Source organism: Pelophylax lessonae (assembly GCF_965119305.1).
Source record: "Pelophylax lessonae genome assembly, chromosome: 7".
In the NCBI taxonomy this organism is placed as follows: domain Eukaryota; kingdom Metazoa; phylum Chordata; class Amphibia; order Anura; family Ranidae; genus Pelophylax; species Pelophylax lessonae.
Genome location: NC_138774.1, coordinates 277,590,526 through 277,608,442, shown reverse-complemented (window position 1 = coordinate 277,608,442; position 17,917 = coordinate 277,590,526). Strand labels below are relative to the sequence as shown.

General features: G+C 44.4%; 1 protein-coding gene across 1 annotated transcript in view; it reads right to left on the bottom strand.

Moving 5' to 3' along the window:
• The window catches only part of HMCN2 (hemicentin 2), a 377,259-nt gene that overhangs the window by 23,973 nt on the left and 335,369 nt on the right, over nt 1-17,917 (bottom strand). Inside the window, exons 74-80 of the mRNA XM_082263033.1 lie at nt 17,109-17,236; nt 16,446-16,616; nt 16,188-16,358; nt 14,555-14,704; nt 12,857-12,994; nt 8,529-8,650; nt 4,641-4,878 (exon numbers count right to left, since the gene is read on the bottom strand). Of these exons, the coding sequence (XP_082119159.1) occupies nt 4,641-4,878; nt 8,529-8,650; nt 12,857-12,994; nt 14,555-14,704; nt 16,188-16,358; nt 16,446-16,616; nt 17,109-17,236 (1,118 nt within the window). The remainder of the gene's footprint in view (nt 1-4,640; nt 4,879-8,528; nt 8,651-12,856; nt 12,995-14,554; nt 14,705-16,187; nt 16,359-16,445; nt 16,617-17,108; nt 17,237-17,917) is intronic.

Below are 17,917 nucleotides of genomic sequence, written 5' to 3'. Positions count from 1 at the left end.
TGGTCTAGGGTGTTTGTTGCTGAAGGGACTGCATTGTCTGAAATCACCCATGTGCTAACTTATGCAGGTTTTGTTCCCTGGTAGAGGCCTACAACACTGGAATAAATAAGCTTCAAGTAGACAGTGAATCTAAAAAGCAGACAAAGGTTTTGCAGGCCTATTGAATTGTGAGTTTTGTCTTGTGCATCCCATGTATAGGACTAGCTCAGAACAGAACACAGTGCCTAGAACAGGGTTTCTCAACCAGGGTTCCGTGGAACCCTAGGGTTCCTCCAGAGGGTGCTAGGGTTTCCTTGAGCAATGAGCAATTTCTGCCTCTCAGATAAGTTTCCCTGACACCATTCATCTTTTTAGCTATCTGTAAGAAGTTAGTTCTTCCCAATGTCACAAGCATTCATCCCACTGACCCTCACACTAATGTAGTGTGGTGGTGTGCCCCTTTATCCAGATTCAGGTGCAAGTCCCTTTAACTCAACTCCTCACAATCCTCTGGGCTCCCAGTATCCTCTGAGCTCCTGGACACACCCAGGGAGTATAAATGCCAGCTCCTCCCAGCTTCCAGTGCTCAGAGAGGTCCTGCTTGATGGGACAGCAGTTACTGGGCAAGTGAGCTGTCCTCAGGTGCTGGGTCCTCCCCCGTTAAATCTGGTGTGCGGGCCACCAGCAGTGAGCACAAGACCATGCAGCATCTGTCCAAGCCCCAGTCACTGGAGAGGACTCTGTTACAGTCCATGGGGAGAAGCTGTCCAAGCAGTGAGGTGGTCCTAGCCTCCTGACCGAAGTCAGCATCAACAGGGCCAGTGTGAAGTCTGTGCCAGCAGGAAATCCCTTCAGCTCACAGTCTGCTGAATGAAGGATTAATATCTTGGACACGTGAGATTTCTTTAGCTCTCTATTCTATCAGTAAACTGAACTCAGAACACTCTGCTGTTATCCAGGGGCCATTAGCAGAACTGCAGTAGAATTGTTTTCATATGTTCTAACTCTGTTTCCCTACTGTTCATAGTATTGTTTTGTATTGGAAACCCCTGTTCACATGATCTCCTGTGTAATCTAAGTTGATTTTCATTGTTAAGTAAAGTAGAAATTGCACATCACCACTGGTCTGATCATTTGGCTGATACCATTACATAACAGTATCATGAGTTGTAAATATAGTCATTTTTAGCAGGGGTTCCCTGAGACCTAAAAATTATTTCAAGGGTTCCTCCACGTTGAAAAAGTTGAGAAAGGCTGGCCTAGAACATATATGTATTCTGGGGTCTAAATCACTAAAGACTACAATAAGAAATACGAGGGAATCATTCAAATGTCTATCCCCTCTTAGACAGCTGTCACCAAAGTAACAGTCCCCATTGGAAAATTCTCTGTTCTGGTGACAACTGTTTTGATTTGCTACAAATTCCTGCTCTGGTGACAATGGTCACTAGTATGAATAGTAGGGATTGGTCTTCCCAGAGGCAATAAAGACACCAATACAATTCTGATCTTGGTTCTGAGCCTTCTATGCTCTAAGAAACTAAAAACAGTGTTTTGTATAGGAAAAAAGTTATTAGTTGAAATTAGGTCAACTGTATTCTACGTGGGCAATGAATGGGTTAAGTGGTTGTAAACCCTTACATATTACATAGCTCCCAACTGTCCCTGATTTCGAGGGACTGTCCCTGATTTGGAACAAAGTCCCTCTGTCCCTCCTTCCTCCTCATTTTGGTCTAATCTATATAAAATTGTATATAAAATGCTCTTTTTACCTTTCATAAAAGTGTTTCCCAATGCTAAAAGTTCTAAATTGCTGCATTCGTAAATTGCATTCAATTTTTTTTAGTAGTAAAACAAACAAAAAAAAAAAAAACTTGTGGGTTTAACTAATCATTTTTTCGTATAATTCTCCTTTAAGGGGGGCGTGGAAGGGGGTGTGTCCAATGTCTATATACTTCTGATAATAGGTGTCCCTCATTCCCATCTCAAAAAGTTGGGGGGTATGCATATACACAGTGAAGTGACTGGCCTCAGGTGATACACAGAGATGAAACAAATTCTCCTACATAAGTTGTACCTGTTTATTTATAGCTGCTTTTCCCCTACTATCATTCAAAGTGCAGAATTTACACAGGATCTCCCAGCTCTTAAAAGTAGGGGGTGGAGAGCTGAAGTTACATCAATGAGAAGAGCTCTGAAAGCTGATTGAAGGAAAGGGACCCCCCCCTTCATGCAGCAGGAACAGAGCTGAGGCTGTTGATCAGCTAGCGGTCCCTCCCCTGTCACCATTTTTCGCTTGGTGTCAGGAAAACTTGTAATAAGTGATTCATGCTGATAGAAGAGGAAGGGGGCAGTAGACAGTTATGACACTTAGAGCTCTGGATTGAGCAGTTTTTCTCAACCTTTTTTCAATCAAGGCACCCTTTAAAATTGTGCAAAAACTCGAGGCACTCCATTCTAAATTATGGAAAAACTAAAATTATGGACTAAACATAACCCAGCAACATCATTACTCGTAGGACACCCAACATGTGGACAAGGACACATCACACAGTGATTTATTCTTCTAAAGCAAATACACCTTTGCACACTGATACTGACTAGTATTCCAATATTTCTCTTTTCACTCAGTTTCTTGCCCTCACTCAGCTAATGTGACCCCAGTACTGGCAGAGAGGGGCAAACAAGTATTTGCAAATACTGTACATCTAGAGGAAAAGCAATTTAGTCTCCAAAAACTAAACGGTTTCTTCACAGTAAGAGCTGTGAAATTGTAGACTCCCTCCAGAGGAGATCCTGGCCAGCTCAGTAGATTGTGTTAAAAAAGGCCTGAATTCTTTCCTAAATGTACATAATATAACTGGATACTAATATTTATAGGTAAAGCTGATCCAGGGATAATCTGATTGCCTCTCGGGGGATCAGGAAGGAATTTCTGTAGCAAAATGGATAATGCTTTGCTGGGGTTTTTCACCTTCCTCTGAATCAACTGTGGGTGTAGGTTGGTGTATATGGGGATTTTTTTTATTGGTTGAGCTAGAGCAGCTTATCTCAACCTTTTCAACACAGAGGAACCCTTGAAATAAATTTCTGGTCTCGGGGAACCCCTGCTAAAAATTAAAATCTACAACTCATGACACATTAGTGTGACAGTCAGTGGGATGAATGCTCCTTACTCTTGTCATCATTGGGAAGAATTACCCCCTTACAGATAGCTAAAAGGAAGAATGGTGTAATTGGGAACATATTGGAGAGGCAGAACTTGCCCATTGCTCAAGGAACCCCTAGCAACCTCAGGAGGAACCCTGGTTAAGAAACCCTGATCTAGAGGGACTTTTCAACCTAACTATATAACTTTGTATTTTGGATACACTTTGAGGTCCCTTTTCCTTACAAGCAAGACAAAGTGTTGGGCAATTTTGTATTGTAAAGCAAACTACAGAACTCTTCAAGGGAAGTTCTAAAAACGTAACTGTGGTTCTCAGAGGTGTAAGCCCTTCCCTTCAAGCCTGGGGCTCTTCCCACTGATCCTGGGGACCTTTACTCTCGTTGCGGGGCCCTTTATTACGGTCCTGCAGCGGGACCCTTTCACAAGTTCTGCGGTGGGCCCCCTTCCTGCCATCTTGGGGCCCCCCACAGTGGTGGAATGCCAGGGCCCGGTTGCAAGTGTGACCTTTGCGATCCTGGAAGTTCACCCACCGGTGTCAGTAGTTTTTATTTTTTGGTATTTTAATTGTATTATTTTTTATCATTTTATTTTTTTTTTTTTTACAATGTCACTGACTATGACTCTGTCCATTCAGAAAAGGAAGGAACAGGAAAATTACATATTTACCGACCCCTTCCTGGTTCTCTATTGTGACACATTTCCTGTAGCACCCGGCAGGAGAGGGAAGGGAGCACAGTGTGGGGGGGGGGGGGGGCAGGGGAGCACACAGGGGCCCAGAGACAGCAGAACACAAGTGAACTGGATAGGAGGAGTGGCGGGGAGCAGCACGGGGGGGGGGGGAACCAGGGGAGCACACAGGGGCCCAGAGACAGAAGAACACAAGTGAACTGGATAGGAGGAATGGCGGGGGCAGCACGGGGGGGGGACCAGGGGATCACACATGGGCCCAGAGACAGAAGAACACAAGTGAACTGGATAGGAGGAATGGCGGGGGCAGCACGGGGGGGGGGACCAGGGGATCACACAGGGGCCCAGAGACAGCAGAACACAAGTGAACTGGATAGGAGGAATGGCGGGGGCAGCACGGGGGGGGGGGGAACCAGGGGAGCACACAGGAGCCCAGAGACAGCAGAACACAAACAAACTGGATAGGAGGAGTGGCGAGGGCAGCATACAGAGGAACCAATCTCCTCCATTTCCTCCTGCAGCTACAGGAGGAAAAAGGAGGACAGTGATTTTTCTACATGCTGCCCCCCGCGGCCCCTCCTATCCAGGTGTACAGGGGATGCCGCACAGGCCCCCTGGAGCATGGGGCTAGGTTGCAATTGCAACCCCTGCAACCCTTGTAGTTACGCCCCTGGTAGTCCTGTTCAGTATTAGCTTCAAACTAGTAAATCTTATGAACTAGGGGGAGCTCGTCCTGGTAGTAAAAGTGGGACATTTTCATGATTATTATTAAACCGATTATAGTAAAAAAACTCTGCTGTGATACCTGCTTGGAGGGAGGCCATCAGCTGGAAGTGAAGCTCCTCTGATTCAGGAATGTACGAGGATCGGATGGCACTAATGTGCACTCGTTGGGTAGGCTTGGGTTGACGTCCCAGCGTAGAGTTGTATTCCACTGTGTGGTTACAGCGCAGTGTTAGGTAACTGGCACCATTGGTGAAAGTTGGAGAAGACCAAGCATTTATCTGTCCTCTTCCAGTCTGTATGTACGTCTCACTGAACTCCTGAACATGAAAAATTCACATGAAAGAGATTAGAGAGGCAAAGGTATTGCCACCTTATGTATCTTTTCTACACAGGGGGATATACAATAGGCACTAGCTGTACAGTATAAAATCGGACCACATATCATATCAGTGAGCTGTCATTAGATTACAACTTCAAGGGGTAAAAAGTAATAAGATGATCATGAGGTCTCCTTTGTATTTTTCTGGAAGTAAAGTTGTCTACAGGACAAATGAAGCATTTCTCAAGCCTGTGGTGTGAGATTCTATGGCAACTTATGATCTTTCTTTTTTGTTTTAAATGCTTTTATTAATTTTTCTTAAGATATTTAAATAATAAGGAAAAAAGAGAAAGACAAAAAATAAAGATTTACATTCATACATACAAATAAATATGGCATTTCCAAATCAAATAAACATTGATTATTTCTTGATCCTCCCAAAAAAAAAAAAAAAAGAGAAAATACACCAATGCCCCACACTTAGGGGATCCACCTTCTGTGAAATCCATGTCTTAACACACACCTATAATAATCATATCTATTAATGGCCCTTCATGACCAGGCCATTTTTTGCGATACGGCACTGCATTACTTTAACTGACAATTGCGCGGACGTGCAACCCTGTACCCAAATAAAATGTATCTCCTTTTTTTTCCCCAAATCCCAAATAGAGCTTTTGTTTGGTGTTATTTGATCACCTCTGCGAGTTTTTATTTTTTTGCACTATAAACAAAAAAAGACCGAAAATTTTGAAAAAAAAAACCACTATTTTTTACTTTCTACTATAAAACATATCCAATAAAAAATGTAAAAATCTAATCTATTCTTCAGTTTAGGCCAATATGTGTTCTGCTACATATTTTTTTGTAAAATAAAAAATCCCAATAAGTGTATTGAGCATGTTGCACACATAATGAACGATGAGGGGAGGATGGTTACAGAGGACACAGAGAAGGCAGGTGTGCTAAATGCTTTCTTCTCCTCAGTTCTTACACAGGAAAAGGAGGGGTACACTGACCAAGACTGTATGGTTAACAGTAATTCACAGGACTTGCCGCTATGGCTAACAGAAGGTGAAATCAGGAAAAGGCTGGATAAAATTAACACAAATAAATCGCCAGGCCCGGATGGCGTACATCCGAGAGTACTCAAAGAACTCAGTAAGGTTATATCTAGACCACTGTTCCTGATCTTTGCTGACAGTATTATGACAGGAAAGGTACCAGGGGATTGGAGGAAAGCTAACGTGATACCTATATTTAAAAAAGTGCAGAAGCATGTCCCGGGAAATTTTAGGCCAGTAAGCCTGACATTGATAGTATGTAAACTTCTGGAGGGGATGATAAGGGACTATATCCAAGAGTTTGTGAAAGATAACAACATCATCAGCAGTAATCAGCACGGGTTTACAAAAGGGCGTTCTTGTCAAACCAATCTATTAACATTCTAAGAGGAGGTGAGCTGTGAGCTAGATAAGGGGAGACCTGTGGATGTGGTGTACCTGGACTTTGCTAAGGCGTTTGATACAGTCCCCCACAAATGCTTAATATATAAAATAAGGTCTGCAGGCATTGACCACAAGGTCTGCTCTTGGATACAGAACTGGTTAAGGGGGTGTATCCAAAGGGTGGCAATAAATAATGTATACTCAGACTGGACTGGGGTGGAAACTGGGGTCCCCAAAGGCTCAGTCCTGGGACCAATCTTGTTCAATTTATTTATAAATAGCATTGAGGACGGGATCAGTAGCTCAATATCAGTTTTTGCAGATGACAATAAATTGAGCAGGGCAATAACTTCACATAGTGAGGCAGGAATTTTGCAGAGCGACCTGAAAAAATCACAGAGTGGGCAACTACATGGCAAATGAGGTTTAATGTGGAGAAGTGTAAGGTTTTGCATTTGGGGACAAAAAACATAAAAGCACAATACACCTTAGGGGGGGAACCTCTGGGGGAATCAAAAATGGAGAAAGATCTGGGAGTCTTAGTAGAAGATAGACTTAACAATAGCATGCAATGTCAAGCTGCAGCTACCAAAGCCGGCAGAATATTGGCATGCATAAGGAAGGGGATGTTTTCCAGAGACAAAGCTATAATCCTGCCACTTTATAAAACTCTGGTCTGACTGCATCTGGAGTATTCTGTCCAGTTCTGGTCGCCAGTCCTCAGAAGGGATGTGTTGGAGCTGGAGAGAGTCCAGAGAAGGGCAACTAAACTAATTAGGGGATTGGAGGACCTAAATTATGAAGAGCGCTTACAATCGCTTGATTTATTCTCTCTGGAGAAGAGACGCCTGAGAGGGGACATGATAGCAATTTATAAATACCTCAATGGTGATATCAAAAAACTATTCAGTCGCAAAGAATGTATGATGACACGAGGATACAATGCGATTAGAGGAGAAGCGATTTAACCTCAGACTACGCAGGGGGTTCTTTACAGTAAGGGCTACAAGACTGTGGAATTCTCTACCACAAATGGTAGTTACTGCAGGGATTATGGCTACTTTTAAAAGACTCTTGGACGTACATCTCAAGGATAAAAACATTCAGGGGTATGGGAAATGAATACGTCCATGCACGCCGACACAGGTTGAACTGGATGTACTGTTGTCTTTATTCAATCTTAACTACTATGTAACTATGTATATTGGTTTGCGCAAAAGTTATAACAACTAAAAACTATGGGAAAGATTTATGGTATTTTTTCTTTTTTACTAATAGTGGCAGTGATTAGCGATTTTTAACGGGACTGCGACATTACAGCAGACAAATTGGACACTAACTGACACTTTTTGGGGACCAGTGACACCAATACAGTGATCAGTGCTAAAAAAAAAAAAAAAAAATGCACTGTCACTGTATAAATGACACTGGTAGGGAAGGGGTTAACATCAGGGGCGATCAAAGGGTTAAATGTGCTCCTAGGGGGTGCTTTCTAACTGGAGAAAGACAGTGATCTGTGTTCCTGCTTAGCAGAAACACAAGATCTCTATCTTCCTCTGTAACAGAACAGCGGTCTGCCTCACCCTTAAACAATCAGTGGGTCCCAGCAGACATTGCATCCACCGGACCCGCTGATTGGACACCGCGGTAGCGGGTTGCCGGGGGCGAGTGCCCCAGACCCAGAGCATGAGATACGTAGGTTCGTGCAGGAGGGCCGCCCTGCCGCAGTATATTGGCATGGGACGGTCCTCAAGTGGTTAAAAAAACATTGAGGGTTAAAAATCGCTTTAATAACAAACATGCTATACTTACCTGCCCTATGGAAAGGTTTTGCATACATCAGCCCTGATCCTCCTCTTCTCGGGTCCCCGGTCCTTCTGGCTCCTCCCCCTACCGAGTGGCTGTATACAAGCCGCTTGCTGTGGGGGCACTTGTGCTGGCCTGCTCCCGAGCCAGCTCTGTATGTCCACCAACAGGCTCACAGTGTGCAGTGAAATCAGTGAGCAATTTCAGTACAGGAGAAAAGCCTGTGCAACAGTGGAAGGCTGGAGTGCAGCTTTAATGATACGATATGTGATAATAACACTAGCCCTGCCTCATCGCCTGCATCAGCACCTTCTTTCTCTAGCATCCATGCGCAATGAGCTATATGGTCAGTGTGTCTTTATCCTTTGGATGCTGCTGGGGATATAACTCATACCTGGACAATGACATCAGAAGACGCCACAGTGTCTGGTACAAATCCATTAATCACGATGTCAAACCAGAGGGTGCCGTCAGCATCCAGGCCGCGAGCGATATGTGTGATACGCAGGTGCTGACCTGAAAAACAAGTACATCTTAGAAAAAGAGGGGAAATATTGGCCATCTATAGGTCTAAGTAACTAGGCTAAGTACTGTAAGTGTGTTTATGCTTTGTCTCCATTATAGATGCAACCATTATTCAGTTATTTATGATGCCTCCATCTCTCCAGCTTGTGCAAAGTGAAGCAGCCACTCAGATCTTGGTAAATCAGATCAGAGAAAGAATAATTTTGATTAAAATATAAAGTGCAGTGATGGTTTTGCCTTGTTAGATACCAATAGAACTGACTGTAAACTCTCGCCACATGAGGCCGGGCATTGTCGTGCACCAGGAGGAACCCAGGACCCACTGCACCAGAGTAGTCACGGTGCCATTGTCTAGCCCAGGGTTTCTCAACCAGGGTTCCTCCTGAGGTTGCTAGGGGTTCCTTGAGCAATGGGCAATTTCTGCCTCTCATATAAGTTCCCAATGACACCATTGTTCCTTTTAGCTATCTGTAAGGGGGGTAATTCTTCCCAATGATGACAAGAGTAAGGAGCATTCTTCCCACTGACTTTCACACTAATGTATCATGAGTTGTAGATTTTTCATTTTTAGCAGGGGTTCCCCGAGACCAAAAATGTATTTCATGGGTTCCTCTGTGTTGAAAAGGTTGAGAAAGGCTGTTCTAGCCTGTAGAGGTCTGTGCGTCCCTCCATGGATATGTCTCCCCAGACCATCACTGACCCGTCACCAAACCAGTCCTGCTGAACGATGTTACAGGCAGCATAATGTTCTCCATGGCTTCTCCAGACCCTTTCACGTCTGTCACATGTGCTCACGGTGAACCTGTTCTCATCTGTGAAAAGCACAGGGCACCAGTGGCAGACCTGACAATTTTGGTGTTTAATGGCAAATGCCAATTGAGCTCCACAGTGCCAAGCAGTGAGCACAGGGCCCACTAGAGGATGTCAGGCTCTCAGGTCACCCTCATGAAGTCGGTTTCTGATTGTTTGGTCAGAGACATTCAAAACCAGTGGCCTGCTGGAGGTCATTTTGTAGGGCTCTGGCAGTGCTCATCCTGTTCCTCCCTTGAACAAAGGAGCAGATACCGGTCCTGTTGATGGGTTAAGGACCTTGTACGGCCCTGTCCAGCTCTCCTAGAGTAACTGCCTTCTCCTGGAATCTCCTCCATGCTCTTGAGACTGTGCTGGGAGACACAGCAAACCTTCTGGCAATGGCACGTATTGATGTGCCATGCTGGAGGAGTTGGACCGCCTGTGCACCCTCTATAGGGTCCAGGTATCGCCCTATGCTACCAGTAGTGATGCTGACCCTAGCCAAATGCAAAACTAGTGAAAAACAGGCAGAAAAGAGGAGTAGGGAAAATAAATGTAACTGACCTCCACCTGTAAAACATTTACTGTTTTGGAGGTCATCTCATTGTTGCCCATCTATTGCACTGATTACCAGGCCCCCTCTGCTACTTAACTGACCAGATCAATATCCCAGGAGTTTGACTTGATGCTATACTCTGATTAAAAAATATTCCTTACATTTTTTTGAGCAGTGTAGATGGATGTAATTCTAGCTAATGCAAAGAACTGTGCATAAGCTAATACAATTAATCTACGAGCGGTGAGCTTGTACTCCCACGTCACTTCCGGTATGCCGGTCACTCAATCCCCACACGTAGCGTCATGCCCACGTGGCTTCATCATGTAATGCATACCAGAAGTGATGGGGGAGTACGAGCTCGCCACTCGTGAATTATTTGTACTTTTACCTTTGTAAATAAAGTGAGTAAACCAGACAATTTACCTATTAAAATTTTATAAAACAATACCACACTATCGGGAGTACCTCTTCTTTGCATACCACCATTACAGAGGAGGGACCTTACAGCAGAAAGGTGAGAGACTAGAGAGCACTTAGGTGTCACATCACTTGAAAGAAGAGACATTAGTCGTCTCTTTGCCAACACTGTAGTCAGGGCCTACCATGGGTTCTACCATGTGTCCCACTGAGTCAACTGGACCCAGGCGGCACTTGGAGAGGGGCGGCAATTTGACTCCCATTTTTTTTCCAGCAGTTTTGTGTGTCATCAGTTTGCGGTGCATTACGAGCGGCATTTCCCCATCTCATACTGCCGCTTGTAGTGCAAACTGATGAGTATGAGGGGGCGGAGCGTCTCCTTTGGGGAACGTCCCTCGCGTGATCGTGGTGTGCGCAATGACGTCCGACATCAGCGCACGCCATCTCACGCAGGGCAGGCTGGATCTTCTAGGGCGGTGGCAGACACAGGAGTGACAGGAGGACAGAAAGTGGGTGTTTGGTGGACTGGTCTGGTGGTAAGTTATGAAAGATGATAACAGTATATATAATATTTTCTAAATTTTATACTTTGTATTTATATAAAATAATGGTTGTGGGAGCCTTTTGGTGGGCGTGTTTTTTTTTTTTTTGGGGGCCGCACTTTATTCTTGGACCCAGGCACAATGTCTTGGGCCAGCCTTGATTGTGGTGAAGGGATCCATCAATGTCTTGGGCCAGCCCTGATTGTGGTGAAGGGATCCATCAATGTCTTGGGCCAGCCCTGATTGTGGTGAAGGCATCCATCAATGTCTTGGGCCAGCCCTGATTGTGGTGAAGGCATCCATCAATGTCTTGGGCCAGCCCTGATTGTGGTGAAGGCATCCATCAATGTCTTGGGCCAGCCCTGATTGTGGTGAAGGCATCCATCAATGTCTTGGGCCAGCCCTGATTGTGGTGAAGGCATCCATCAATGTCTTGGGCCAGCCCTGATTGTGGTGAAGGCATCCATCAATGTCTTGGGCCAGCCTTGATTGTGGTGAAGGGATCCATCGATGTCTTGGGCCAGCCCTGATTGTGGTGAAGGGATCCATCAATGTCTTGGGCCAGCCCTGATTGTGGTGAAGGGATCCATCAATGTCTTGGGCCAGCCCTGATTGTGGTGAAGGGATCCATCAATGTCTTGGGCCAGCCCTGATTGTTGTGAAGGCATCCATCAATGTCTTGGGCCAGCCCTGATTGTGGTGAAGGCATCCATCAATGTCTTGGGCCAGCCCTGATTGTGGTGAAGGCATCCATCAATGTCTTGGGCCAGCCCTGATTGTGGTGAAGGCATCCATCAATGTCTTGGGCCAGCCCTGATTGTGGTGAAGGCATCCATCAATGTCTTGGGCCAGCCCGGATTGTGGTGAAGGGATCCATCCATGTCTTGGGCCAGCCCTGATTGTGGTGAAGGGATCCATCCATGTCTTGGGCCAGCCCTGATTGTGGTGAAGGGATCCATCAATATCTTGGGCCAGCCCTGATTGTGGTGAAGGGATCTATCAATGTCTTGGGCCAGCTCTGATTGTGGTGAAGGGATCCATCAATGTCTTGGGCCAGCCCTGATTGTGGTGAAGGGATCCATCAATGTCTTGGGCTAGCCCTGATTGTGGTGAAGGGATCTATCAATGTCTTGGTCCAGCCCTGATTGTGGTGAAGGGATCCATCAATGTCTTGGGCCAGCCCTGATTTTGGTGAAGGGATCCATCAATGTCTTGGGCCAGCCCTGATTGTGGTGAAGGGATCTATCAATGTCTTGGGCCAGCCCTGATTTTGGTGAAGGGATCCATCAATGTCTTGGGCCAGCCCTAATTTTGGTGAAGGCATCCATCAATGTCTTGGGCCAGCCCTGATTGTGGTGAAGGGATCCATAAATGTCTTGTGCCAGCCCTGATTGTGGTGAAGTCATCCATCAATGTCTTGGGCCAGCCCTGATTGTGGTGAAGGGATCCATCAATGTCTTGGGCCAGCCCTGATTGTGGTGAAGGGATCCATCAATGTCTTGGGCCAGCCCTGATTGTGGTGAAGGGATTCATCAATGTCTTGGGCCAGCCCTGATTTTGGTGAAGGGATCCATCAATGTCTTATACCAGCCCTGATTGTGGTGAAGGGATCCATCAATGTCTTATACCAGCCCTGATTGTGGTGAAGGGATCCATCAATGTCTTGGGCCAGCCCTGATTGTGGTGAAGGGATCCATCAATGTCTTGGGCCAGCCCTGATTTTGGTGAAGGGATCCATCAATGTCTTGCATTTTCTGCACTAGAACACCACTTACATATGGACTCTTTATTTTCATTTTTAATTAATTCACTTATTTCACATATTTGAATCGTTTTGATTGGTTAGTACTAGTTGCTGCTCATTAGTACTTGACAATTGTGGCTCACCTGTTGCAAACTCCACCTGAGACTCTTTGCGGAAGACACCATTAGTCAAGGAGAAACCATTGGTCGTGCCATCATGGGGGAAAGCTCCAGACCAGTAAAGGGGGGCAATCATAGACACAAGCACTCTCATCAGGGGACCTGTCAGGGAAAGCAAAATACACAATGGGGTCAATTCAAAGCATTAATGCATGTGATATTTACCGTAATTGGTATTTTTAGCCATGTGACTGTTTTGTTCTTCTCTAATTGGTTGTCAACAATGGTCATTATGGCAGAAATGATTGCTATAGCTTACTGAATTGATACTAATATCCACAATTACCGTTCCACATATAGAACTTATATTAAAGCTGAACTGCAAGCAAACAGCTAAATACTGATATTCATAAGGGAGAAGATGTTTTACTTGTCAATGGATTTGAATTTCTGTCCATCCAGTCCTCAGATATGCACACCACCAGGGCACCAGGGCTGCTGTTAGAAATTACGGGGCCTCGTACAGCCTACCTGGCAGCCCCCCCCCCCCCCCAAATATATCAAGACAATATTTTCACCAAAAATACACTAAAATTATCATTAGCGGACACAAACATAACAGAGAACTTGTGTAAATTAGCCCTTAATTGTTTTTTATATATAAAAAAATATATATACATTTTTTAAAAATGTTTAAAATTATTTTATTTTACAATTTTTTTTTCAATTATTTATTACAATGTTTAATTATTATTATTATTTTTTTTTTTACAATTTGTTATTTTTTTTTACGGGACAGGGAAGCCTGCAGGGCTGCGGGGGGTCAGAAGCAGGCAGAACAGGGAGGGGGATCAGTGTCAGAGAAGCAATTACATGAACGATGCCCTGTGTCTGTGTCTCTCCCTGCAGCAGCTGAAAGCTGGAACGAGGAGGAGAAACTGGCTTTCAGCTGCTGCAGAGAGCCGCACAGGGCCTCCTTCTGTACTTGCCCCTCTGCCCGACCGCACCATTTCCCCATGCTGTTGGGGCCCCCCTGTGTGCCTGGGCCCCTTAGAGGAGGATTAGTGCCCCCCCTGTCAGCGGCCCTGCCATACAGCACAGCCGTGAAAGGCAGGGCAGCAGATCTGATTTTTCTCTGCTGCGGTTCAGGAACATTTGCAGGTTTTGTCCCTCCCCTAGTCTGTGATTGGATAATAATTGAGAAGCAGCAGATTATTGAGCTAATCTCCCTGTCACTTTCTTTCTAGTGCTGCTTCTCCTTCTCCCATTCTGAACTCTGCTGTATAAGGACTGCAAGAGGCGGATACCAAGTCAAATTCAGGTTTTTGTACTGCTTTTTAAAAAAAATATATTTAGTGATATAATAATGAATACATAGCTACATTCCTTTGTGTCTTTTACATGTTCCTAGAATTCAGCTTTAATGCAGACTGTATAATCTTCCATACCCACTGGAGACTCTCCTCCCCTAAACAGCCCCGACTGAGATGTCCCAGCTCCAAACAACCCCCCCCCCCCCCCCCCGGTGGCCATGTCAGAAACCTGGATTCGGCGAGAGAATAGAGAGTACCTGGAGCGGAGCTTCAGCCTGGAATGGGGGGCTCCAAACAACCCCCCCCCCCCTGGCCTCTGGTTTGTACTTGCCCCCTGGGCTGAAAGTTGCCAGTCAGCCCCTGCTGCAGGTGAAGCCATCACACAACATAAAATGAGGTTTGCACATACCTATAGAAGGAGGGATGTTTTCAATGGTGCTGGTAATCATGGTAGTCCCGGAACGGCTGTTCTCCGTCATATTGGCACTAAGCGAAGATAGTCCGAAATCCTGATCATTGATAATGCCAATGAGGCTGGCACGGACACGAGTGGCAACCGCTTGGAGAAAGAAAAATCTTTTACAAACTATAAAATATATTCCAAAACATGAAGCCTTCACAAGTAAAAATACTCAAATGTGCATTTACCCTCTATAGTCAGATATAAATCTTTATTAATCTAATATTGGCCATACACACATTGATTTTTCATTGGCTTGATTATTCAATTCATTCCCAAATAATTAGAAGACTGTAGCGATCATCCGATACAACACAATGGAGCAGCAATTCTTGGCTCTGAGGAAGGGGGTTCGCCCTCGAAACGCCTCAGCCCAGCCACAGCAGCTCTATGTGGTTCGCTGCATGCCATCCAGCATCACGCAGTGCCTGGCTACTTTGGAGACTATTGATTGACTGATTTATCTATATGTGTGTATTATTCACACCTTGCTTGTGAGTATATTTTATGCATTTTAGTATTTTAATAAATGGTTTTAGTGGTAATGCACTAGGTTGGTGCGCCCTTCTTTTTGTTTTTTTTTTCCAGTTTGTATCAGATACCCTTGGTCCCGAGTTGGCAGCAAGACCTTCAGACATCATACCTATCCAAACCTGTTGGAAACTTTCCTCTCTCTTCCCATATATTGCACTTGAGCGCAGGAGAATTGAACTACAACACAAAGTTCACCTGTATCAATCTGATCACTTCCAGAGTCAAACCTTTGATTGCAAAGAGTAAACAACATTTACAAAATAGATCAACTGCTTCAAACACCAATTGGTTTACTAGAATTTTTCAAACATCATAAAACTGAAAATTAAATTATAGAGATCTGTGACAATCATTTAAGTGATCAGAATGACATAAGTATGGCCAATACAAGCTCAGGTATTGCTCTCTATCTCTTCCTGTCCCAGTAAAACCCTCTCCCTTTATTTACCATTCTAAAGGAAAAGAACTGATTAGAAACCTGTCGTACAAGCTCAGAGAAAGCAATGAGACTCCTACAGAAGGATCTAATTTTGCCAAGTAGTTCCAAAAGTAAAACAAAGATTTGGTGGATATCAGTTTTTAGGATGGCCATTAGATAAAGCCAGAGGGCTAAATATTGGTTGGATGATTGGCCCTTGACCAGAATTACCCAGTCATAAAGGGTAATGGTACCGAGAACCCCATGTTGGAGATACAACAGCTTTCAATTTAGTAGATTAACTGCAGTTCACAAATAGGACACAAGATGTCGCTAATGCTCAGTGATATGCTATGCATTTCTATGATGTGTTGTAATTTCCTGTACACTGTACTGAACTTGTTGGTTATCTCTTCCTGTTCTCTTGTTCTTATTACAATGAGGTGACATCTTTGATTTCTGTGTTGTGTTCCAATAAAGAAGCAGGTTCCTGTTACTCCACAATGTCTGATCTGAATGGACTCCGCTGCACCCAGTAATCACACTCTGCAACACCCCATACACGAGCAAAGGTGATCATCAGTTACATATTTTCCCATAATAAAAAACCTTTGACTATGGAAGACTTACCTCGACATTGGGGTAGCTGACATGGCTCTGCCTCTGTGTCCTTCCCGACACAGGATCTGCCACCATTTTGGGGAGGAGGAGAGAAGCAGGAACGAGTGCGTTTGCGGCTCCCTTCACCACAGGTTGCTGAACACTGTGACCAGCTGCTCCAGCCTGTCCATCCTCCATCCACTAAGGAAGAAGAATGCAAGGAATCAACTATAGCAATACCAACTTTCTTTGCAGTCATACAGTTTTAGAATGTAAAAAAAATGTTACCTGGGCAGGGTGGTAAGTTGCATGCTCTCACATCCACATCCCTGCCCATGCATGGTCTTCCCCCATTTGCGGGAGGGGGGTTGTTACATGACCGGATCCTCTCTTGTACTCCCTGACCACATGTTCTAGTACACGGGCCCCACTCCTGCCACTCTGAGAAGCCACCATTAACTGTCAAGACAAATTGAATTAGCACCACATTTTATACTGGCCAGCACATTACTTGGCATGCTCAAGAAGGCTGTAGCATGTATGAAAAATGCTCAAACACATTTGCAAATAAAATAAAGAAGACTTTGTTTACTTCCATTAGAAGATATTTTTTCACTCTTTGAATAACATGTCTGTCACCTTGATAGAGGGGTCCGGCATGGCCCCAATACGTTGGTGGATATGCTTGGTATTTGCACCTCATTTCATTGCACTTTATGCATTTGAATATCAATGCATGTTTGGACTTTTGAGGTACATTCATCATATGGCATCACTGATAGCTGTGCTCTCCCCTCAACAGGGTGGTTAGGTTTTTATCACTGCAGTCCAAACCATCCAGCACTATATCCTAACATAGGTTTTTGCTTTGTATCCAAAAACATTTGGTCAGGTTCAACCAAAGTGTAAAGAACTTAATATCAGTTTTACTAGATAAATATGGAAGCTTACCAAAAACCCTTAGCTCGATACCACGCCGAGCCATTCCAGCAGAGTTTGTGACTGTACACAGGTAGTATCCGGAATCCTGTAGGAGAACTTGTGGGATGCGTAGGGATCCACCTTCGAGGAACTCTAGTCTGGAAGAAGTGAAAGTCAATTACCTTTTTTCTTTTTAATGAAAAAGAAAAACAGGTATAAATTCCATACAGGATGGGGAAACCTTAGAAGAAGACCTAAACGAAATAATGGGGTGGGCAACTACATGGCTAATGAGGTTTAATGTTGAAAAATGTAAGGCATTTGGGTGCCAAAAATATGAATGCAAGTTAATCGCTAGGGAAAGAACCTCTGGGGGAATCTAGGATGGAAAAGGACCTGGGGGTCCTAGTAGATGACAGGCTCAGCAATGGCATGCAATGTCAAGTTGCTCAAGCAAAGCCAATAGAATATTGGCATGCTTTAAATAGGGGATTTACTCCAGAGATAAAATAATAATTCTCCCACTCTACAAGACTCTGGTCTGGCCACATCTTGGGTATGCCACCCAGTTCTGGGCACCAGTCCTCAGGAAGGATATTCTGGAACTGGAGAGAGTCCAGAGAAGGGCAACAAAGCTAATAAAGGGACTAGAGGATCTCAGCTATAGGGTAAGACTACAAGCATGGAACTTATTCTTTCTGGAGAGAAGACGCTTTAGAGGGAATATCAATGTACAAATACTGTACTGGTGACCCTAGCATATGGAAAAAACTTTTCAGTAAAAGGGAATTTAAAAAGACACGTGGCCATTTACTAAAATTGGAAGAGATGCGGTTTAA